The sequence below is a fragment of the Maylandia zebra genome, linkage group LG18 (assembly GCF_041146795.1).
Source record: "Maylandia zebra isolate NMK-2024a linkage group LG18, Mzebra_GT3a, whole genome shotgun sequence".
Classification (NCBI taxonomy): Eukaryota; Metazoa; Chordata; class Actinopteri; order Cichliformes; family Cichlidae; genus Maylandia; species Maylandia zebra.
This window is the reverse complement of record NC_135184.1, coordinates 23,398,797-23,424,283: the sequence shown is the minus strand read 5'-3', so window position 1 is coordinate 23,424,283 and position 25,487 is coordinate 23,398,797. Positions and strand designations below refer to the sequence as shown.

The following is a 25,487-nucleotide window of genomic DNA, read 5'->3' as shown; positions in this document are numbered from 1 at the left end:
ACTTTGATTTGTGACCAAAGTTCTTCCACACTCCCAAGATTTCCATCAATTTCTTCTAATTTGCACTTCATTGCTTTTGGATTCAGCTGGTTAATTTATTGCTTCCTTGTTCTCCACATAAAACCACACATTCCTCTCCTTATAATTCCTTTTTGCTCTTTTTTTTTTTTTTTTTTTTTTAAAATGACAGATGTGCTAGTACCACTCTGAGCATGTAGGCTGTGAACTCTGAATTACCTCTGGTGTATCCAATTGGCTGATCATGGTGTATGGCCAAATACACGGGGGCCTCATTCAACTAGTGTCATTTTTATTTCTCATTTACCATTTTTAGTATCATAGCTGTAGCACAAATGTCTGCAGAATTATCAAATTAGCTTTTTTCATGCCGATACTTAAATAAAGGCTGAGTGAAGGACATGAATTAGGGAATAAGCAGGGGGTTTTCTCCAGCAGAAGCAGGTAAGGACATACTGTAAGTATCCCCGTGCTTTGACCGACAGTGAGACAAACCAGTTGGGCAGCTGGCGCTTGTGTCTGTGATTTGGAAAGACAGGGGCAGAAGAAGCAAGTGAAATAGGGGAAGAGAAAGGGGGGAGGTGTGGGCGAGAGGGAGGCAGGGCAGTGGCTCAAGGAGGGGTACTTTGGCTCAGCACCAAAAGTGCATTGTACATTAGAAATGGTCAAACTTTTACAAATATCATCTTCATTTCCTTGAAAGAACAGAGGCCCTAGACTTGCTGTGAATAGAGCTATTGTTGCTGTGGCACCATTTGCTATTCACAGAGATGGTAACATTACCAGTACCAGGCCTGGTGCTTAGGGGAGTTGACTACTTTACAGGCTTGAATGCAACTAAGAACAATTCAGCCTCACTAAAAGCTGTTAAACTATAATTTATTTGTGTAGAGCACAACAAGAGAGGTCATAGCTCAAGTGAAAATTATTATATGCGATACACTCACCTCTTCTCTGTAATCCCTACTTTTACAGCTGTTTACTTACTATAGTGGCTAGCTAGTCATTTTTGAGCATAATTTTAGACTCTAAAACAGGGGTGTCAAACATAAGGCCCGGGGCCAGAATCGCCACAGCAAAGACTCCAGTCCAGCTCACTGGATGTTTTTGGAAAATTTTAACAAGGGCATAAATTAATGGACTTTAAATTGTATTTTGTATTGTATTGTAGCTTTATTTCAGACATATACAGAAAAAAAAACAATATATACACAAGTACACATACTTGCATTTACAAATACGAATATATATGTAAATACACACATGTATGTGCTCAGATAAAACATAAAAATAAAATAAAACAAAGTCTAAATGACATGAAATGACAATTATTAGGTCTGAAATGGAGTAGGAAGAAGTATAACATACTTATTAATCGCTACCCCATGCTCAACATTCTATTGAATCCCACTATTCCCATCATCACTTACCCCACACAATAAACAAGGAGAACATGTATAAACATAGCTACAGTGATAGATATAATTTAGATACAATTTAGCATAGTTATATATACAATGGATCATCAACTTTATCAGTTTCATATTCTTCCAAAAGCGGTTTTCGAAACGTCTTTATAACCTGACTAATGCCTGAACATTGCTGTAGGTCCACAGTAAAACTGAAACAATTTTACTGTTCCACAGGTGGAATAAATAGTAACACAAAAGGTTTTAACCTTTGTCCGTGCTTTAAGAGTCTTCAGATTTAATTTTTCCCCTCAATTCATAGTCCCCTTCTCTGTCAAAAAACATCGTATGTAAATTTCCTGGTAACATATTGTATCTGATTTGTACATAATTTTTGCAGTTTTATATTTTATAAGATCCATAAACTTCAGAATTTTTAATTTCAAGAACATGATGTTAGTATGGTCTCTAAATCCTGCTTTAGTAATCATCCTGATTGCTTTTTTCTGAATTTTACATAGTGGTTGAAGTGAAGTTTTGTATGTATTTCCCCAGATTTCCACACAGTATTCCAAATATGGCAATATAAGTGAACAGTAAAGTACCCGGAGTGATTTGGAAGGCAACAAATGTTTAACTTTACTCAGTACAGAGATGCTTCTTGACAGTTTAGCTTGTATATGCTTTATGTTTTCATAAGTTTTCCAACTTATCCTACTGATAAAGACCTTCCCCACGGTCATTCATACTACATCAAAGGAATTAAATAATAGGTAAGCAAATAATTTAGTGAAAAAACAGGAACTTGTATCTATCTAGTATAGAATGCATGTTTCCACAATGTATCCACACTAAAATAAATATGATTTTTTTTGAACGGGCAATTTCTGGGAATTAACAAAAGCTTTCTGCTTTATAAATAAAGGGCAGTCTTAGCAATTTTACACATTTATTTCTTACAAATTAATCCCAAAGATTCATGCTGTTGATGTCTTTCATTTACTACATCATCATTTGTTTATGGTGTAGAAAACCTGAGATGTGCTGTTGTAATTGCTCTACTATTTCCTGTATTATAAACGGGATTAAATATGCAGTTAGACTATGTTACAGTGACAGAAAGGAGATTTTTCACTGGTCTGACTCACTTAAGATCAAATTGGCCTGTATGTGATCCACAATATAAAATGAGTTTGGCTTCCCTGCTCTAGAAGCTTTTTATGCATTTATTTTTTAGGACTAAGTCTGTAATATGTCTCCCTTGCTCTCCTCATGTGTGTACAAAGTGGTTCATTTACACTTGTATGGTATTTTTGTGTTTGGTTTTATTCAGATATTTGGATTTAATTAATTTGAACACTGCACACAGCAGCTGGAGAGGAAATGTTTCAGCCTCATGCAAAAGCTTGTAAAATTCTCAGAACCCAAGTGTATTTTTTTTTTTTAATCAGAAGTCCTCCTGTTAACCATTATTTTCATCTCCATCTGGTGAAAGAAACCAGATTACGCATTTGCATTCGAGAAATTGGGTTACCGTAGAATGTCGACAACAACTTGGCTTAAGTACATGCAAAAACTGCGTCATTGTTTTTCAGCAGTAGCGAGTGAAATGCAAAACGGAGATTTCTTGCTGGCTAAAATATGCAAACAGTTTTTCTGCTTTTTAAAGTGACATTGCGAGGGTAGGCTTGGCAGATGGTGTCATATAGAGTGCAAGCATTTTGTACCCAAAAAGAAACAGGGGGACTTCGATAGACTAACTGACTCACACTCCAGATGTGCTGCTCTTTTGTTGTTGAGTTTATAGAAATTAAATGTAAACAGAGAAAAAATGAACTCATGATATTTCTCAACCTGCGACGGTAACGAGTCTGAAAAAAGGTTTTTTTTTCCGCCTCTTTGCCTTCCTTCTCTCCTCTCTCTGGCCTCACTTTAACTGCCTGCTGAAGTGAACCATGGCTTGGCATTTTTGCAAACTCCTCCCTTGTTCTCCTACTCGCACCCCCACCCTTCTCTCCTCTCTCGTCCTCCTTCCATTTCTGCAGCCCTGATTCACATACTCATCTGACAGTGTCTCTGGGCGGCTATAAACCATGTTCACGAAGCCAGTTCTCTGAAAGAAGAGGCCTCTCCTCCTCGCTTTCTCTGCGCCTTACCAGGAAAACACTTTCAAAGAACCCACACGAGAAGGGTGGGAGGGAGGTTGAGACAGTAGAAAAAGACAATGGGAAAGTTATGGAGAGGCTGGAAAGGGAGGGAGGCACGGGTCATAGGGTAAGCAAAGGCCACCCTATCCAACTGCAGATACAGAAAACCAGCTGTACTTTCTTTTCTTTGCCGATCGTTGTGGCATTCTGCAGCTAGAGAAAATGTTACTGCCGTACAGGAGAACTTATTTAGGTGCGAAATTGTGTTACTGACGATTATTTATTTTATCTTATCTCATTTTAATTTTCTTTACTTATGCTTTTAGCATGTACAGCACTTTGTGAACTCTGGTTTTATGTTAAAGTGCTTTATAAATAAAGGTGGTATGGTATGGTAAAAGCTTCAGTAAATCAAATGTTAATTTATGTATTTTGTAGCATGTATTGATTGACCTTGTTGACTAGTGAAAGCACAGGAAGATAATAAAGTCGTTCAAATTGTGGCAATGTGTTTGTAAATGACTAAAAGAAGTCACTCAAGATGCTGTGGGGAAAATAAAAAACGTGAAAGGATAAAGAAAAGCTGGCGAGCTGTGCCCACTCCACATCGATGGTGGCTGCAAATGGATTGACATAGAAAGTTTAAAAATTTGTGTGCATTTGTAGTCTATTCTGGCAGTTTTTTAAAATGTGTTAATAATGATAAATGATTTTGTATCATTGATCTGTTTAATTGTATCTTTATGAATTAACAGCCATATAATAATAAATGAGCTTACTAAAGCATTAAATATAATTTTCAGTTTTAGAAACTGTAGCAGTGTGCATTTACAATAAAATTTGACGTAACCCGATGATAGTGTCTCTTTTCTCTTAGTACTCTGTTTGAGGTAGTCTCAGAGTACAAACTTCCAGCTGCCCTTTTGCTTGCTCAGCATGCATTGTAAATATTGCACAGTCATGCTCATTTATTTGTGAAAAACCAAAATTGTGATTGAGATTGAAAATTTTAATAATTGTGCATGCCTATCTGTGCTGTTGCAGTACACCTGTAAAGGTTATAATCAGCTCGGTAACAAATCTAACTGGCGTTAGCTGATAACTTAGAATGCCATCATCCAAATATGGTAACGTCTAGCTCCAAATAAACAGTGTGATCCTAACATTGAAGCTACAATGCATCACACCCAGGATTGAGTGGTGAGAAGGTGGCTGTGTTCATCTTTTATGCTATGTTTATGTTGCACGAATCAACTCCCAGTGAGCCTACTCTTACGGGTATCACAGAAAGTGTCTTTAGTGCCATTTGTCGTTCTTCCCAGTAATGCCTGGAGGCCAGTAAAACCAGACTGAGCACTGAGAGCAGATCACCTCCATTTGTTGAGTTTTCAGGGGCTCACTACTACACGTGTAGCTTTGAAATATGTTGTGACAGGAGTGGATGGTGTGCCCAGTCATGATGCATTGCCTGTCAACATAGTTGGAGTGCAGTGAAGACATGTAGCGGTGAAACACGACCAGCAACTTACAGTGTTACCCACCATCTGTGAGCCAGACACCAACTGGCCCTGTCACCACTGCACATAATACACGCATTCATGGTATCACTTGCCATGGTTCAAAATGCGAGCAAAAATCTATCCCAAAGTTGTTGTTTTTTGTTTTTTTTTCCATTTTAGCCTCAAATATTAAGTGCATTTGGAGAGCAATCAAACCTTTTTATAGGAATGGAAACACTTAAGTTAGGCTTCGATACCGACCAAAGGCCAGTGTTTATCTGGGGTTTGACATTTACTAATGTTGGGAAACTCAGACGGGCAGAGTTAGTGTTTCGATGGCTAATTGAAACCAGCAGTTTTACTTTATTGAAACCAATAAGCAAGAATGAAGCAGTTCAGCCTTTTCTACTTGTCGGTTGATAGCGATAGTAGGTGTAGTTGCAAAGTCAACAACGCTCTTCTGACCCCATGACCACAGAGCTCCAAATCTCTTCTTGCATTAAGATCAGCACAAGAACTGTGCACTGGGAACTTCGCGGTCGTGTGGGTGGCCCAGTGCTTTTGTCCATGTTGTGTTTAATGTAAATGGTTATAAAATAACATTTGTTTGTTTTTTAAATAATGAATGCTTTTCTCTTTTTTTTTTCTTTTCTTTTTTTTTGTGAAGCTTATCACATATTATTGTTGCTGTTGCACTTGAAAGCCACACCCTAACTTAAGACATTAACCTGAGACCAGCATGAAGTGTGTTTTGCATGAGTGTTAGGCTAAAGCAAGGAAATTCCAGAGGTTTAATTCGACCTGGGAATTCATGCTGTACACGGAAAAATCTCAGCTTCTGACACAGAGGTCTGAGAGGGAGAGCGCAGCACAGCCAGCTACATATTACATAAGCACACTGATCGAGAAGATATCCAGCAAATATTTTGCTTCACATAGCTTTGCTTTCTCAAGCCTACTCTTGCCTGTCTTAGGCTTACCTCGGACTGAGCGAGCGAGTCAGTGCAAACATACAAATACTGGATTTGCAACACTGAGCTGACCTTCAAATTGTCAGCTTTGTGTATAGAAAGGTGGTTACATTACACACAACACTGTTTTTGGGTTTCTTCTCACTTGCACACATCGCCCGACTGCAAACCAGATAAAAAAAAAAAAGAGCGAGCTCGATGAGAGGGGGACAAGGCTGCAATCCAAAATGGCCAACAAGTATAAAGAAGACGAAGAGCTGTCGGTGCCTGCGAGAGAGCTGGAGACACCGCTAGGCAGAGTTTCCACGTTTAAGCCGACATGGTGGCACAGAGCGCGAAAGAAACAGCGAGGAAGGGGGAAAAAAAACAAGAAAGGAAATAGTCGAATAAAAACTTAAATTAAAGAGGCCTAAAGGGGGTTAAAACAAAAAGGAGCAAGAGAAAAAAAATCCACTAACAGGAGAGCAAATGAGAGAGAGCGAGTGAGACTAAGAGACATGGAGGAGCAGGAGAGAGAGCAAGGAATGTGCTGACGCGGCGTTTCTTGTCTGAACTCCCCAAATTAATAATCAGCAGTGGTTTAGCAGAGCCGTGCCAGGAACAGGAGCCTACTGCCAAGCCCCGGCCAGGCCAGGCCCTCCCTGCTCCCAGACCCCCCTCCACTACCCCTCCTTAAAAAAAGAAAGAAAGAGAAGGGGGAGGAAAAAAAGAGAGACCCAGCTCACAGGCCTGTTCTGGGGCCGAATAAGAGGCGCTGCCTGCCTGTTCTAGCTGGGCCGAGCCTGGCACACTGCCACAGGGCTTTTGCTTGTTCAGGAGTTTTGATTAAATCCTTTATTGTGCTCCACTCACGCAAAGAGCTAAGGCGAAACACTGAGCAGGACAGAGTGAAGGGGAGGAGAGAGAACGAGAGCGGAGAAAAGAAAAGGGAGTAAAAAGAGGGGGAGGGAGGGAAATGGGATCTCCCTTTTTTTTTCTTTTTTTTTTCTCCCTCTAGCTTTCTCCTTTCCTCTTTCTCTCCAACTGAAAAGATGTTTGATTTAGTCTGTGGGGAATTGTTAAGTAGATAAAGTTTTTTTTTTTTCTTTTCTCGATGCCTCTTTTTTTTCTGGTGACCTTTTTTACTTTCACTCCTGCATGAAATCCCCTTTCTTCAGTCAGTAAATTGTTCTGCAGTTATTGTCATATCCCATCATTCAGATTTGAGGAGGACAATATGTCCCAGCCTTTGACATTTCTGTCCATTAATTATTTATAAGAAGTGTTTTGTTTTGTTTAATAAATACTGTGCAAACAAATGCAAAATAAATAAATCCCACGGGGCTTTTGAAAATGGCTGAGCTTGTGAAATAAATATCCATTATGTTTTATTGTGTTCCTCATAAGTTTTGTACATATTATGAACATATTTCGTGCTCTGCTTCTCTAAGTGCTTGTACTTAACAGCGGGGTTTGTCAATGTAGCAGTGTGACTGAGATTTGTGCTGTTGTTTCAGCTGTTCCTGTGCCGGACCTGAGCGAGCAGTTCACACCACCAGAGACGGCTCCCCCGGCCCTCGTCGGCCTCATACAAGCCATAGAAAAGAGAGGTATATTCATACAAACCAGCCAAGATATTCATCTGTTGTCTGTCACGCTGCCTCTGCTGTCTTTTCATCTACGTGCGACTGTCTCCCTCTCGCCATCTGCTTCTTGCTTTCATGCCAGCGTTTGCACATGTGCAGACATGCAGACAGTCGCACAGAGGTACAAGTGCTCTCACAAGCTCATGCGCATTCACATTCAGTACATATAAGTTCAGTGTGGTTTAACTGAGAGCAGACCCGCTAAGAGTCCTGCGCAGTGGGTTTGATTCACACCGTGTTATTAACAAATAGAGCTCGGTGGGACTCCATTCACAGTTTTGCCTTTTTTTTTCTCTCTCTCTTCCTTCTAACTTTCTGTGTCATTCACACCAATTCACAAACTCTTTCATGTACAGAATGTTAAAAAGTTGTGAAAAACTGCTTCACGGCTTCTTACGGCTTTTTGTTGTCCAAGACGAGGCGTTTACCCTCATGCAAGACAAAGAAAAGCTAAATTGTGACGGCGGAGATGCAGGAACAAATCAGAGAGTTTGTCTGTGAATTGAGTTACATAGTGTTGGATAATGAGACAGCTGCATTTAATTTACTCAACATTTATGTGTATGCTTGGAAAAAAATCCAGTATATCAAGTATACCGAAATACATAATATACAATTTTATACAGAAATACTGGGATGCATGCACTCTTATAAGTGGGCTTGTTCTGTTTTTAAAAAGTATCAGAGTATAGAGCAGAGTATATTTTATACCTAGTCTAATATGTTTACAATATGAATATGTCCTTTGCGAGTTATTATCACTAACAAAAAATATGAATTCAAATTTTTTTTTCATCATCAGAGCAAGAAAAACACAAAATCCTGGGGGAGAGCTAGAGTTTCTACTCGCAGGGAACTACAATAAGCTGTTTGTCCAAAAATAAATTTTATTTTGGCAAAAATGAGTTGAACTGAAACGTGATGATTAGTGCTGAGAGTGAAATAGATGAGATGACCACAGTTTGGAAAGAAAAAAAGTCTCTGAATCCCCAAAATTAAAAAGCAATGGATAACTTGAAAATTCAAGTCCACCACTGCAAACGTGTGAGTCCTTCTTCGGTCTTTAAGATGTTGCTTTTGAACTTTGTGGGCTGGTCACATTCTCTCTGTTGTTGGATACAGTACTGAACTGTCACGTATTTACAGACATTCAGCTAGTAATGACACACATTCTTATTTTTAATTATTGTTCTTGTTGTTGTTACTTCTAGATTTCATAGTTACATTGCGCTGCCTTTGCCTTCTTTTTCCATTTCCAGCTTGTTGCACTGCGTTAAATTATCTAGTGCAAGACCACAGCCATAGAGTCAGAAAACAATCTGTCACTACTTCTCTGTTTTCCATCTAAATGTGTCCTCTTTGCTTCTTCGTTCCTTCTGAACACATTTACTAAAATTGCTCTTTCTGTCTGTCTCAGGTCTGGATTGCAAGACGTTGTACAGGACACCTAGCTCCTCAGGTTCAGATAGTCCGGTGTACAGCCTGTGCTCTGGTGAGTTACATTTGTCATTTATCTGTTTTAGATGTTATTTGATCCTTTTCTTTAACAGAACTTGGGTATATTTGGGATGGTTTCTCAGCCTGCATGCTCTTCAGCAGGTCCAATTCAGTGATTTAAATAAGAAAATCCACTCCAGAAAATAACTGAAACAACACAAGTCAGTACAAAATAAAAATAAAAGCTAATTGGAAAATAACTTTTTTCCTCAAAAAAAAAATCATTTTTTGGTCTCCAGAAGATACAGTTGGTGTTAGGCTTCGGGGTTAGTTTCATAGCTTTGAAGTGGGGAAAAACACCAAACACTGACATGATATGTTCACTCTTGTGTACTTTCCTTGATTAAACTGCCTTTTTATTCCTTAAACTTCTCCCTGACGCTTGTTTGAGTTTTTTATTCTAACAAACTGCACCTTTTTGGTCTTTTGCTTTATGTATTGATCATCCAGAGAGTGACGTGGTTCAGAGGGATCTAGGTTTCCTGTCTGAGAGCGTCCTGCAGTACCTGAGAGACCTTCCATCACCTGTCATCCCTGCCTGTGTCTACCCTCACCTACAAACTGCTCTCATGCAGCAGCATGTCCTACAGCAGTCAGCAGGTACATCAGATCACAGATTGAAAATCTTAAAGTTGCTGCTTGTATTGACTGAGCATTTAGTTTTTCCAACAGGGACAGTGTGTCATCTTTTGTGCATTTTCTTCTCTTTTTACAATAATGTTAACAGTACAAATTAAATATTCTGCAGCTGCCTGCTCAGGGCAGTTAAGTTTATGCAGGTGCAGTTTGAAAAGCAACCCTAGGACCCGTTTGAAACAGTCACTGGTGTCTGCGTGATGAATTAGGCTTTTCAAGAGAAAGTCAAGTTTGCACAAGTTGACGTTCAAACGTTGACAGCATGACTTACAATGAGTGTTGCCTTAAGCTTGAAAAAATGAATCTAAAATCCCGGAGTATTCACCGGAAAATCTGCAGCACACACAGTTTGTACTTAATGGGCTTAAACGTGAACAAAAGAGCTGCATTCAGGACCTCATTGTGCCAAATCTTTTTCAATTTCAGCAAAAGAACATAATTAATAAAAGGTGAAACCATCTCACTCTGGGGTATATTCTTGTTTGTTTTATTGAAATGGGCTCACATATAACTATAGGAAAAACATACGCAGAATGACTGATTAAGATGGAGATTTTATGGGGTGTGGACAAAATGGCAGTACAGTGTTATAGAACAGCACAGGCACAAATGAGCTGCTGCCGCCGTTGTTTTTGTGGACAGAAAGGCACCGTTCAGTGCTTCAGTGACTATAATTTAAGCGAAAAAATTGCACAAGGACTAAACTCAGCCTTGTGCACTGCTGTTTGAGTTCACTCTGATGTCAGCATTGAGAGAATGGAAGCAGGAGGGCAAGCTCCCTGAGGCATGTTAGATATGCTTCAGCTGATTCTCCTCCACACAAAGGACTCTCTGATTTCATTTTTGATATATATGTTTGTCCTGTTTTCAGCGACATGAACTAATCACATGCGTTTTAACTACCAAATACAATCAAATGCACTCCTTATATTCTCCTTTTTCAGCCAGCTGTAATAAAGATGCACAACTGAAGCCTAAACAGTTATTCACAACGTTTATGCCTCTCTCAGATGGTGCGGTAGCTGGAAGCCACAACAGAGAAGTCAGCCTGGTGCTTGAGAACTCGACCACCGTCCCTCTCCATCACCGTCTCACCCTGCAGTATCTCCTCACACACCTGGCTAAGGTCACTCAGGCACAGGCCAGCAATGGCCTGGATACAAACACGCTGGGAAAGATCTTTGGCCCCCTGCTTATCTGGACCGGCCCCTCCACTGCTTGGTAAGTAGGGTTTTTTTTTACTTTCATGAAACAAATGTGTAACAAATATGTAAAGGTGAAATGATGATAAAGAGTTAGCAAATCTAAATCTACATGTTGGAAATGTGAACTGTTGAATGGCAGGTTTCCAATGGATGATGAGTTCCCCACCTTGGTGGTGGAGAAATTGCTGATAGAGAGAACTACAGGTCAAGACCTCACTCCTCCAGGTAAGTTATGTTGTTTTAACACTGCTTGGATCCATTCCTTTATTATAAAATACTGCTGAAGGAGGTGTGGGTTTCTGATGCGTTTGTGTCTGTTTGCAGTTCTCCCAGCGAAGCCTGTGAAGTCAAAAATGACACCATCAGCCATGACAGACACGAGCAGCCTGCTGAATGATGCAGAGTGGTACTGGGGCGAAATATCCAGGCAAGTTTTGGGCTCGTAATATTGATTTTGTTTGATGTATTGTTTAAAGAAATGTCTGATTAAATGGACACTTGTGACAGATCCATAAAGATTTCTATGTTATTGAAAATACTTAAAATTAGTGAAATCATGTTAGTATTTTGCTCTTAAATAAGATCCAATGCCTCTTTTTCTTAAAGAGCAACACACCTTTAATGTTTCAAATGTTTTACTTACTTTTTGTGCTAAGTTTTTAGATGCAAGTTAATTTGTGTTTGGTCTATTATTTCTTTGTTGTAATGATGCTTCTTGGCAATAAATATTACACCATTGGAAACTTGTTTATTTTCTTAAATGGTGCCACGTTCATAATGAAAATACATTTGTGGGTCAAGCAGCAGAGCAGCATGTGGCAGACTTGCTAAATCTTCTCTGCCAATGGCAAACGGCTTATTCTGCTACTGACTCTTGTTTGAGGTTGTCTAGAAGAAAGCGCTGAAGAAACATATTGGTAATTTAAGAATTTATTGATTTAACAAACGGGGTGCTCAGTATCATGTGGAAGACCCATACACAGCCACAGCTGCCTGGCACCCCTTCCTCTTGCTGCTCACCAGCTTGGTCACACACTGCTGCAGAATGACGTCGCACAGCAGTCGTGGCTTTGTGTAATTCTCATTGTTACAACAAAGAAATAGTCGCCCATAGACAAATTAAATTTTTGTGCTCAGTTTATATACAGTCTGCAGCAGCTCCTATAAGCTTATGGTGAAAAGTATCATTTCAGCTGCCGATGTGTCTGCTGATCATCTTTCATTTCAGTAACTAAGCATCCATCTTTTTTCCTAACCTTATGTTCTTTGTGACTTAGTGTGATATTCTTAGCCTGGGGGAGAACATTTAACAAAAAAGCCAGACTCTCCTTCCACAAGCTTCTTCCAGACTTTGTCATACCTTTTCATTTCTTTGCAGTAGTTGCTTAAACCTGTACTTTTGATGACGGCAGTATTTAAAGTATCTGTTTTGCAGTGTTAACTTTAAAAACTAGAGTCAATCAAAATCCTGAAAAAAGTGGGACATCTGATCAGCCAAGAAAATAATGACCACTGGGGGGTGCTGCAACACACAAAACCAAGTTCCTGCTTGGCCTCCTCGTTGCTTCTTGCAGCTATCTAAATATGCTGCTATATTTGCAGAGAGGAGGTGAATGAGAAAATGCGAGACACTCCAGACGGCACCTTTCTGGTCCGAGATGCTTCAAGTAAATTGGAGGGCGAGTACACTCTTACACTCAGGTGAAGTAACAGCTGTTCTTCAATACTCACTTCAGATTTAGTATAGCCATAGGAAAATGATATATAGTAGAAACAAACCAGGCCTTTGCTACTTGACGGACAACATGTATTACAGTACATCGTCTTATTTACTACCATGTTCTTTTGGCTCCTGTCTCCGTCTGCAGGAAGGGGGGGAACAACAAGCTTATAAAGATTTATCACAGAGACGCGCGGTATGGTTTCTCAGAGCCTCTGACCTTCCTGTCTGTAGTGGAGCTCATCAATCACTACCGCCACGAGTCACTGGCCCAGTACAACGGCAAGTTGGACACAAAGCTTCTGTATCCCATCTCCAAATACCAGCAGGTGGGTGAAGCTGCACATTACATTAAAATAAATCAGCTGTCATCACAAGATGTGAATCATCCAGCTCATAATTTTCCCTCATTCCATTTACAAATCGAGAATGATATTCATTAATAACACGCGAATGTAGTCGGCCTGAATCTTCAGTAAGTGGTGATCTTGCTGTCGTCTGTTTTTCATGTGGTAAAAAATCAGCTGGTGAAGGAGAACAGCATAGAGGAGGTGGGAGAGCAACTGAAGATCTATCATGAGCAGTACCAGGAGAAGAGTCGCGAGTACGACTCTCTGTACGAGGAGTACACACATACCTCGCAGGTTTGAATAGCACACATGCTGACAACCACAAACAAGAGATGTATTTCAGAGTATTATAAATCCTAAACTAGCATAGTGCGTAGTGTTTGTTGATGTGATCCGTAACAATATGCAGTTTATCCTGAAGATAAAATGGAGCTGGATTGAAACGTCTCTCTCTGTCTCAGGAGCTGCAGATGAAACGCACAGCCATTGAAGCCTTCAACGAGACCATCAAGATCTTTGAAGAGCAGTTTGAGACTCAGGAGCGGTACAGCAAAGAGTCTTTGGAGAGATTCCAGCGTGAGGGCAACGAAAAGGAAATACAGAAGTACGTTTGTATGCATAATTCTGTTTTTAGCACAGATGCAAACAAAGCTGCTATATTTAAACAACATTTTGGTGAGTTGAAGGTATAATGTTCGAATTCTTGCAAATTAGAATCCAGAGCAACTCGGAGCGTTTGCAGTCTCGTGTGAAGGAGATCCACGACAGCAAGTGTAAGCTGGAGCAGGACCTGAGAGAGCAGGTGTCTGATAACAGAGAGATTGACAAGAAGATGAACAGCCTCAAGCCAGATCTCATGCAGCTTCGCAAGATCAGGGACCAGTACTTAATGTAAGTAAACTTTTATCCATGCATGAAATTGAACTTTACACATTCATATATTTATTCTGTTTACAGTCGTGAGAACCTTAAATGTCGTGCACAGGAAGTAACCTGTAGGTCAGCATTAATTCTGTTGTCCTCTGGTTTTTCAGATGGTTGACGCAGAAGGGGACGAGGCAGAAGAAGATCAATGAATGGCTGGGTATAAAGAACGATGCTGATGAGTAAGTGACTGCTCCGCAGCTTGTGCTGTCATGAGTGAAGGCAGCTGCACCTCTGACAGTAATGAAGGCAGTAGTTAAGCTCATTGTTCTGTCTGGAGTTTCTTTCCTGCTTGATAGTTTTTGTTCATTGCATCTTCAGCTCTTTCTCACTGGAAGAAGATGAGGGCTCACCCCACCATGACGAGTGTACCTGGTACGTGGGCGACATCAAGCGCACCCAGGCTGAGGAAATGCTGAGAGGCAAATGCGATGGAACCTTTCTCATCCGTGAGAGCCAGTCACAGAAGGGCTCTTACGCCTGCTCCGTAGTGTAAGTTTGTGTTTAACCCTGTGAGGTCTAAAGGCTTTTTCACACCTGTGGTTTGTTTATGCTGGTCCGAATCATTCAAGCTTGTAAACTTGTAGCTTTTCCCCGTGATTTGGTTTGTTTTCACACAGAGAAGAATACAAGTGAACCAAAATGCGTCACTACCAACTACATGAGAATGTTCAGTCTGCTCATTTTTTAAGCTCAAACCTGCATCCTACACCTGGTATAGTTCGATAGAGGTCAGATCACATTCACACCATAAACAAAGCGCACTGGAGTTCATTTGAAACCAAAATCACCTCCTCCGAAGGGTCTCAGTGTTGTTTTGATTCTCCCCCGAGTGCTTTTACTGTGATCTTATCTGCACAAACGAGCAGCACAGTGAGGGAAAATGAACCAGTTCGATTTAAATGGACTAAACAGCACAGGTGTGAAAACATGCAGTTAAAACATTTTTATTTATAATTGAAAATGTTTGGTTGTACCAAAAAATGTGGCTGGAAATCACTTCTTCTTCTTCACACTTGTTTTCGCCACAAGTTCAAGAAATTATGTGAGAATAATTATTCTGTCACTACTGCAAATACAAGGCTAAATTCACTACTGTAGCTCTTTCTGAAGATAAGGGAGTAAGTTAAGAGCAGTACCTCTAAAGGTGAATTATTAACAAATTTGAATTCATGCACAACCCAAAGTGTAAGATTAATCCAGTCTCATAAAACCGAAATGCAGAAATTCAATTCAGATACATTAAGTTATAAAATAAAATTTAAAAGGAGGAATAACTCAAGTAAATTTTCTGCAGACACTGAAGTTAACAGTTACATTACTGGTGGGTTTGTGAAAGACTTTTAAGACTAAGATCACCTCTAAACACGATCTCTCTCCTTGTTTCTAGCGTGGACGGTGACTCTAAACACTGCGTCATCTACAAGACAGTCACGGGGTATGGATTCGCCGAGCCCTACAATCTGTATTCGTCCCTCAAAGACCTGGTGCTCCACTACAAAAATGTCTCCTTGGTCCAACACAACGACCAGCTGAATGTAAATCTAGCCTACCCAGTCCTGGCCCGCTCCCAGAATCAGAACCAGCACCCCAGATGAATTATTCACCAGCAGCATAGGACACCAGCCAGAGTGGGAAAATTAGACATATGCATTGGGGGGGGTAAAAAAAAAAAGAACTCTGGACAATGCTTGTTCCTGTGGCAGGTAAAACAGACTCAATTGCCAGGATTTAAAAAAAAAAAAAGAAAAAATCATGTATTTTTGGCCAGAAGCTGATGCTAATTTCCCACAGAGTCCAGCAAAGAGCACTCCTTGCTAACAGCATGGCTTCACAATAAGCACACTACTACTGATAACGAAGCACTGTACAGTTAGCCTGGCTGATGCAGTCAGTTAAAAGCTGATGAGAGTGGTGCATTAGCCAGCCACACTGTCCAGTGTCGGTTATGGAAAAAAGTGAGAAATTCATAGGAACATTCATTATTCAGGAAAAAAGACTAAAATACATCAAAGGAAGGCACACACAATGGGGTTTTTTTTTTTTTTCTAAATCTTTAAAAAGCGGAGAGACCAGATGGTGGGATGATGGTAGAAATTACAGGAGCCACATTTGGTTTTTAGGGTTTGTTGGGTTTTTTTTGCCTTTAATGCGAGATAAATGTCCACAGACAAAGGCCCGATCTGTCATTCCCAGACTGCCTGCAAACTCTCCATAGACAAAAGCCTGAGCTGTCATCCGAGGAAATTACTGGCTTGCCTAAACCAGGCTGCTCGTTTCACACTTAAAGGTGGCTGAGAAAAACAATGGGCTGGGAGTGTAGTCACTGGAGACTGAGGAGGGGAAGGGGGTGAAGAGGGTTGCTGTTTCAGGGTTTTTTTTTTAAAAAAGAAAAAGATTGATTCAGTTAAAAGCTTGCTCAAGTGCCATAGTAATAGCTTTGAATGACCACAAGCCTGTGTCACTAGAATAAGGGGGCACGTCGAGGTTACAAACCGAAAGAGAAGGGGGGGGGGGGGAGTAAACGGTTGTCGACATAGACAAAGCTACAGCTTTAAACAAAAACATACATACACATAGGTATATTTTTATGAAATGATCTCTATTTCCAACAGCTTTGGCTTGTTGCTCTCTTTCTCAGTGGGTGTCCTTTTGATCTGACGAGGTACAACGTACAGTGATTGCTGTATAACAGGATAAAAATGCATGGTACATATTTGGTGTATTGTGAATATAGAATTGTTTTTTAATCACAGTACACTAGATGGAGAGGTACATTGATAAATGCAGTTCCACGTGATTCAGGTTTCCTTTTAAAATGGAAATGGTGGAAATACTCCTGCGTCTCTTCGTTTCAGACTTCCTTCTTCATCCTCTGTAATACTGTAGCACCTGTAGCCATTGACTTAAGGCACTGTTAGTGCTCCTCCTATGTGTCTTGTTTCTATATGCTAAAGACACTTGCAGAGCATCGACCTATGTGATTATTGTATCTCGTGTACTGTATTTACTTCATCTCTAGTTAGATTAGACTGTTTCCGTGGTACAGTGTCCTTGCAGATGTTTATTGTTTTGGAGGTTGGTTTTTTTTTTATATGCAAATTTACTCACGGTACTTCTTCTCCCTTGCGCTCGACTGTTCATTTCATCACAAGCTTGACTCACAGAGCTGTAGAACATTTATGTACAAAAAGATAAAAGAAAGAAAGAAAGCAGTAATATAAATCATGTACAGTATATTTCAGACACACATGCAGCCTGTGTATGTGACTTTATACGGTTCCTTCACGGAAGATTTGCTATGCTTTTAGATTCTGTTTAAGGATGCAAATTATCCATTTTAATGTGAGCCAAATGAAGGATGTCTTTTCATGTAGCAAGAATGAAAAAAGAAACAGTCCTTTTTGCCATTTAGCATGACCTTGGCGGTCTAAGAGATTATCTGGTATGTTATGCATGGAGTCCTTCATTTGGGTTGTTGTTTATCTTTTTTTGTTTGTTTGTTTTAACTTCGATTAGTGGTTGAAATTGTGCTTTCTGTAGTGAATATACAGTATTCACTGGCATGTGGTCTTACTATGCACAACACGGTTGTATGCATATATGTTTTAGACTTGGGTTCAGTTCCCTCCCGGTGATGTGGCGATGAATTTCTCCTATTTGTTTCTCCGTGTTGGCTCGAGGTGTAGGTAGTACCGCCTCCGTTCAATGTCACGTTCAAAGCACAGCGGCGTAGATGCAGGGTTACTCAGTTATATTGATGTTCTCAATGAAAATGTGGAGCTGAAAAGAGGCGTCAAATGACGCTGCTTTTAAACTTGATTCATGTAGTTGGTGTTTTTTTCCCGGATGAACAAATATTAATATGAATCTTACACATTTTTACATTTAGTAATCTGAGAAAGCCAAAAAGAAGAAAAACTATTTTTGTAGTGGGATATAGAAGAGTCGGGGGTCATTAACAATAGAAAATGGGGAAAAATGTGTTTTAAAATCTTGGTCTTATTTTGGTTCCTTTTTGTTGAGAGAGAGAGAGAGAGAGAGAAAAATTTAGACGTTCTTCTTAAATGAGATATTCGTCTACTCTGTTGGTGATTAGTTAAGTCATCTGAGCTAGACCCAAGCTTCAAACAAACGCAGTGCTTTTCTATTTCTGAAATGTTCAGTTTCAGACATCAGGTAGCAACATTTTTCCCAGACATACCAACCCAGTCTTCTGATCAAACCTACCTTGACCTGAAAAGTTTTAATCATTTTGATTTCAGTCAGGACGAATCTATTGTACTGTACTTTGCACAGTTCTTGGCAAGTAAAGGACCCCAAGAATTAAAGTGGAGGTGACAGAGGTGCTTCTGATTAGAGGGCTATTAAAAAAACAAAACAAAACAAAAAAAAACGTACGAGTGAGAAAGATTAGAAGTGCCTTTAGTCGTTGCGATGAGGTGGTCGTCTCCCTGTTTTCATTGGAGCGTTGCTGCATAAGACGATGCCACAACCACAACCACATGTAGTGCCCCACCGTTCACACATTTGTCATTTATCAAAACAAAGGTGTATCTTGCAAACGAGTGTAGTTATTGTGTGTGATTGTGAGTGTCTGTGTGCGTGTTAGAGCAAATCTGAGCATGTTCTAGTTAAGAGAGTGGCAGATATTAGCTGTGCCTCTTTGGTATTGCATTTATAGTTGTTACATATTCCTTCTTTCTGTAGTGGGGCCTGTACAGTAGCTTGGTGCACCCAGGCTAGCCTACTTCAGTGTTTGTTTTTTTTGTTTGTTTGTGTGTCTGGTGTGTGTTTGAATAAAACTCATAAAAGATATAGAAATGTGAACAGTACACATCCGTGGCCCAGACCAGTTGTTTAAAGCTCATTTGGTAAGCTCTCAAGCTAATGCATGCAGCAGTTCTCAGTGTTTTGTATTAAGTTAGTAAACAGATGATCTGATTAAATCATCCACCATTATTCAGTTTGTTGGACCAACACTTTTGTGACTGCACTTTTTTTGTTTTTGTTTCACACACTCAGACTAGTGTGTCGCCCAACCACCGAAAACTAACAGACAATGGTGATGCTGAGTTGTTTATAGTGTTTTTTGTTGATAGTTATTCATTCAGTATATCAGGAATGATTGACATTTTCATTATGATATCAGAGTATACAGTGTACAGTATATGCTTTTGTTGTTTCGCAGTCAACAACTGTCTTGTAAATCTGATGCTTTTGACTGATTGCAATGTTTTCGTTATAGAATTAGTTTTACTATGTGGGCTGTGTAAACTCTGTAGTACTTTTCAAAGCTACTTTAAGGAGAGCTGCTAGCTCATTATGCAATTCTCATCCGCACAGCAGAAGTGTCCAGCTAAACATGAAAAACATAAATCTTCCTTAAAAAAGAAGAAGCTTCAGTTCATCCAGGTTTTCACTTATTCCTTGTGGTATTTAAACATGCAAATAATTGCACTCTTTCTACCTTTTTATTTGGTTCTACACTGTGTAAACAAGCGTATTGCACAACACCACAGGTGTTTTCAGTCTCATTGACACAGGTGTATAAAATCAACCAACCAATCAGTGTGCCTTTGCAAACATTTGTGAAAGAATGGGTTGTTCTAAAGAGCTCACTGAATATGGCCATGGTGCCAAAAGAGGATATCACTGTTACAACACAAACAACCTTTGTGAAATTTCTTCCGTCCATGATTTTAGCTGTAAGTGTTTTTATTCCAAAGTTCAAGTGTCAGATCACACAAAGTTACAGAGTCACATGGAGTGCATAAGTCACCGAGACCCTGCTGACTCAGTTACTGTAGTGCTCCAAACCTCCACTGGCATTAGCATCAGCACAAACTCAGTGTATTGCAGTTTGCAGTGACTCTATACATTATCCAGAGTACCCACAGCTTTCTTTTTTAGAAAAGTGATCCTATTTAATGTTCTCTGAGCACTACAAATGAGGTATTTTCAAACTTCCTTAAACCATTTTCCTCCAAAGCATGGGTCAAGAAAACATTACATTGTGGACGAGATATGGAAAAGGTGGCCAACTGTAGCGTTTCCTAACGAATACAATGGAACATTGTTTCCATTCGGGTGAGGACATAGAAGTGAAACTACATGCATGGCTTGATGCCACAAGGAGTCAGTGAAAGCAGTGTCGGGGATTTTCAAGGTGATTTTGTGTAAAGCATTTCTAGGGAAAGTCCTTCTAGTGGAGTCAAACTTTAACCCAGAACTGGTTGGTGTGACACAAGTTAATGAAAAAGGTGGTTCTGCTTCGTTTTGCTCAACTTTTTAGTGTCTGAAAGAAAACTAGAAATGTAGAACTGAACAGCTTCCAGCATCACTTGTTATGATGTACATTTTTGCAGTGTGCTTAAACACTTTGGTACGCCATGTTATTTACACGATTATTGGCTAGAAGCAATGCTAGCTGCAGTGAAATGTGGTCGCACAGTGAGACGGGCGTGAGAAGAGCAGGAGATGAAGACTTTATTGCGCTTTGACATGGAGTTGAAACTCTCAAACTCAAAGCTTTCATCCCGCTTCTCTATTAGATATGCATCTTGGAGCTTCTTGAAAAGAAAAAAAGCAACAACAAAAAAAACATTTTTCTATATGATACATAATCATTCAAGCAATTAAATATTTTTTCATTATTCTTTGGTACACTGTAAATGATAAACCTTGAAACGGCCTCATACACAAAGCACATCTTTCACTGACTACAAAGAAACACATATTTGTTGTCTATTAAGGTTTGAGGAATGAGAGATACTAGAGAATAAATATTTTCAAATATATACTTAGATATCTATATTTTTGGATGATTTAATTCTGATTTGGTTGGCGCTTGAAACGAATCAGAACGAGGCTTTGATGTGAACACTTTTAGCTCCGTGGCTGCTTTGAAATCGAGCAGTTGTTGAAATGCAGACATATTTACTTACCCGCTGCAGCGAGCTTCATCAGGATCACCAGTTAAAACTTTGTGGTTACAGTCGATCGACATTCATGATTTTTACGCATGATTATCAGGTGTGTTCGGAGGATGAAGCAAGCTCATGTACATGTGTTAATATTTACAGAGCTGAGTCTATATGTTAAATGCAGTCCTGGCTGCTTTGCATTTTATTAAATATTAGTTGTTAGTTGTTTGTTTGTTTGTTTGTTTGTTTTCTTGTTTTGTCTTTTGGAAGACAGTTTTTGTTTGTTTTTGATTTTTTTGTTTGTTTGTTGTTTTTGTGAGTAGAGGCAGTGTTAAAAAGTTGCACCACAAAAGATACACTCGATGCTGCTGCAGAGATCTGGCACAGATTGGACACTGATGCTGTAAAAAGGTGATCCATCTTACCACTCGGTCTTACTGCGCCAGATCTCAGTGGCTGCTGAAGGTTTTTTGGGGGTGGGGGGTGGTTATGTGCTTACAGCCAGGAAAGAGGAAAAAGAAGAAGAAGAAGAAAAGAAAATTAAACCTGACGCTGAGGAAGGTACACGACTCAATGGTTCACGATTGCTCCTCTACTTGGAACATTGATGGCATTAAAGTGATCTTTTATGGTGCCTGAATATAATTCTTTCTATTTTGGCTTTTTAAAAAAGCTGATAGATTTGTTTGTCCAAGTGTTCTTTGTTTTGTTTGTTTATATCTTTAATGATAACCTTACAGAGCCTATAAAGAAAAAATAAGCTAGCTTGAATTTTTTTTCTCTATACAGAAAACACAAATACAAATGTTTACAATATGTAATTAACCAAATAGTAAATATGCGTTTGAGAATCAGTCTGTCCCTCAAAGCGGCTGTGATAGATTGATTTGTATTTCTTTATTTCTTCTGTCATTTTAAACTTGAAAATGTTATGACTGCTTGTTCTCTTCCCCCCACATTTCACTTTGTTCATCTTTTTTTTTTAAAATTTCCTGTGAACAGTGCTCCCTCTATTGCAAAATAGTTACTCAGCAATGTAGTTGAACTATTTGTGTGTCAGTCTTTCTTTACCTGCTGATTTCTTCACCTTACACTGAGCCTTGTATGTGCTGAATCTTAACTTGAGACCCTGTTGCATCTTTTGCTGTTTCTGTCATGCACAGTTTGGTGAATTCGAATATGAATCTGACTGATGTATCTGCGGTAAAGGATTCAAAGAATTTCATATTGTGTATTAGTAAAAAAAACAAAAAAAGAGGAAAAACAAAAGCGCCACTTGGTAAAAATACTTGAGTACAGATTAGTACATAAGCGAAGATTAGAATTCAGGAATGACTATCTAAAGGCATCCTATTGTTGTTTTTTTGCACTACGCAGCAAATGATAGTCGAATAAAAAGCTGAAACGATTGCTCTTTTGGTTAGTTAAGTAGTTTTTAAGACCAAAATTCAGCCAATATAGTCGCAGCTTGTTCCGCCTGTGTGTTATTTCACTTAAAAAAAATCTTATCATTCTCTTTTTATCTATATATGCTAAGAGCAGCACTTTTATTTCCCTTTATGTTTTTTAAATCTTCTCACATTGTCACTCCTCCGTGTGGAAAGTTGGCATTTGTTTGATTAACCTGATGTGAATGTTGTAGTATCGTTCACTGGTGTACAGTAGTTTATATTGCGTCACACTCTTCATGTTGGAGGCAACATTGACGGTGGTCCATGTTGCAACAGGCTGGGCAGTGTTACACAGCAGCAAAAATTTAAGAGGCATCAACACATCTTTACCCTAATCAGAGCACACATTGCATTGCAGCGTTGCCCACCGAGTTGCCTCTTGAATCACCGGCTTCAGCAGACATACAGCTAAAAATTATAGTTAGTAAAGATGTTCCGTCTCTCTCACTCAAAAACAGTGAAGAGATGGACCGTCAGATAAAGCTACTCTACACCAAAGTGCAATTGAAGGCAGAGGGAGCACTGTTGTTTCAGCCAGTAGGGGCCTACTGGTTGCAATGTGCCCGACCCAGATGCATGAAAAGATGGTTATTCTTCTTCTCTTGTGTTATCCTCCCTCCGTTTATCTGTCTTAACTCAAATGCGGCATTTCTTTCTTTCTCTCTCATGTACGGCTTGCTTCAGAGTGGTATGTCCTCAGACAGGTACTCTTTGATCTGTACGGTTATTTCTTTAGGTTAATGCAATGATTTTAAAAAGACAATAAAAGATATCTAAAATGCCATGTGTTGTCCTCTTCTTTTTTTTCCCTGCCTGTGTTATCCTGGTACATTTTTACATGTCTGTCCTGATTCAGCTTGGCATAAAACATGATGGCACTGCATATTTGTAGAAATACAGAATATGCTGTTCATGACATCTAAACAAATGTCATGAACTGGCACATAGGTGATGAGGCGGGAGGCAACATGAGAGGTTTGCTCAATCATCCAGGTAAGGAAATGCCAAAAAAAGTTAATTATCAACTATTATTAAAACACAAGTGTTTATCATTTTTTTGGAGGATGCAGAGTTCCAACTGGTGAAAATCGATGTGTGTCACAATGCTGTGTTTGATCTGTGTTGGATCAAATATGGTGGACCTGATTTTTAGAATGAGTTTTGTTGTTATAAGTCAGTTATTTAGTCTGTCAATAGCTGTAATTCAGTGACAGCAACAAAGTGAAGTTTCACATTTTCCTCTGGCTAATTGTTCATGTGATGATGGATGTGCTAATGGATTTGCTGGGCTTGCAGGTGCTTGGCAGGATCCTCCATGTTTGTTTGCATGGTTTGACTAACAGAGCTGTCTGACAGTAGTAGCTTTGAAAAAACTTTAAACCTATAGTTAAACTGATAGTAATCTTTTCTAGCCCAAATATGTTTTGCTACTGATCATCCAAAGCAGTCTATTTAGCTCCCATATTAGCTGCATGTTATGACACTCCACTTAGCATTACCTAGAAAAAAGTCAGAACCAGTAGTTCAGTGCCTATTGGTACCTACTTCCTACATAGAAAGAGAACAGAATCTTTGCTGGTTTTTAAAAGTGGTAGGTTGTCTTAATTTAAGAGTCAAATCCAAAAAACTTGGCAAAGAACAAATTTTAAATTGTATCATAGTGTTATTTGACATTACTAGCTTGTCACAAACTGTTCACATCAGCCTCGTCATCCCATTCTTACGGAAAGGAAATGGAGAGAAAAGACTGAGGCATGCCAAATACATAAGAACTGGACGGAGAATCAGTGGAAACAGGTCTGATAGAGGCATCCAAATGTTGAATTTCAACCTTAAGGAAGCAGTGTGGGATCATCTTGACAGAGAACGGAACAAAAGGCAGAAACAAAAGAGCTCTAAATGTCCTTCAAGAGACCTGGACAACTATTCCTGAAGACTGCTTAAAGAAAAAAACGGAAAGCTGCCTAAGAGATTTCAGACCATGTTGAAGGATAAAGTGGTTGTACCAAAAGTGGACTTTCAAGCTGTATTTCCATGGATGTTTGCACTTTTTTTTTTTAAATAATAATTTGCTTCTCTTAACTTCCATTTACCTGGCAAAATATTGATGACCTTTGTACTCTACTGTAGAAATGTGGTCATTTAAATTTGGGGAATTTGAAAGATGACACCATATAGAAGCAAGAAACTATGAGTTTTGTAATTTTGGCACAACCTGCAGGGATTCTGCTACTTCCTTTTTCATATGTTTGTATTTTATTTATGTTAATTCATCAGTTTTACATCCACTCTTCTATTTCCTGCCAGCTTTTAATGCCAGCTACTCACTGTGTCTATTGAGGAACTCTGACCTCCATATGCTTTCCCCTTAATTTTGGTGTAAGACCGCAGCCTTAAATAGACTTCTGTTTTGCCTCAGTTTCTGTATGCCTTGTGTGTGTGGGGGGACTTTTGATTCACACACAGAATATTTAATTTTTTGCTACTCTAATGTGTGCTCTGCATCCCCTGCCTGTGTATTTGGCCCTGGGTCTTCAGGCCGAGCCTCGTACCACAAATCATATTTCACAGTAAATATGGGAAAGGAAAGAAAATTTTGAATTCCCCTCCCCAAAAAAAGGTTTGATTTTCAATGAAGTGAGGGGCTTTGGTTTTGCCAGCTACACCCAATACAAAATAAAGGGCCGCAAGTCAGGAAGTTGAGTGAATCACACAGTCATGGCTCACTTCCCTGTTTTCAAAAACAGACAAAAGCTGTTACAGATCATGTGAGAATCACCAGGTAATCCTTATATAGTGCACAAGGTGTGTGATGATTTTCTGCATGTCAACTCTTCTTGAGCAAGACCTTTGGACCGCCTCTGTTTTATAATGAGGCAAAACAAGAATGACAACAATAGACAGAAAACTTCCCCATTCATCTGTTGGAAAAAAAAAACCCCTAACATATCTTAAGAGGGAACTTCTTAACCTTTACAGAACATGATAAGATTTAAAATTGAGATGTTGCATCGTCTTAAAATGCCCTTTTGAATCTTTATTGTAAAATAAACATTTTCCAGTATTAGGTTTTAATTGTAGAGATACAATTTATGTCACACAAGTTACG

The 25,487-nt window shown here is 39.3% G+C and overlaps 1 protein-coding gene across 2 annotated transcripts in view; it reads left to right on the top strand.

Annotated features, from left to right (window-relative positions):
• The window catches only part of pik3r2 (phosphoinositide-3-kinase, regulatory subunit 2 (beta)), a 32,271-nt gene extending 9,109 nt beyond the window's left edge, over window positions 1-23,162 (top strand). For both annotated transcript variants that reach the window (XM_004542403.4, XM_004542404.4), the window contains exons 3-16: window positions 7,541-7,633; window positions 9,087-9,161; window positions 9,617-9,766; window positions 10,813-11,023; window positions 11,147-11,232; window positions 11,332-11,434; window positions 12,610-12,708; window positions 12,876-13,056; window positions 13,252-13,371; window positions 13,539-13,681; window positions 13,792-13,968; window positions 14,112-14,183; window positions 14,323-14,493; window positions 15,392-23,162. In XM_004542403.4, coding sequence (XP_004542460.2) covers window positions 7,541-7,633; window positions 9,087-9,161; window positions 9,617-9,766; window positions 10,813-11,023; window positions 11,147-11,232; window positions 11,332-11,434; window positions 12,610-12,708; window positions 12,876-13,056; window positions 13,252-13,371; window positions 13,539-13,681; window positions 13,792-13,968; window positions 14,112-14,183; window positions 14,323-14,493; window positions 15,392-15,599 — 1,889 coding nt within the window. In that variant the 3' untranslated portion in view covers window positions 15,600-23,162. The remainder of the gene's footprint in view (window positions 1-7,540; window positions 7,634-9,086; window positions 9,162-9,616; window positions 9,767-10,812; window positions 11,024-11,146; window positions 11,233-11,331; window positions 11,435-12,609; window positions 12,709-12,875; window positions 13,057-13,251; window positions 13,372-13,538; window positions 13,682-13,791; window positions 13,969-14,111; window positions 14,184-14,322; window positions 14,494-15,391) is intronic.
• The last annotated feature ends 2,325 nt before the right edge of the window (window positions 23,163-25,487 follow it).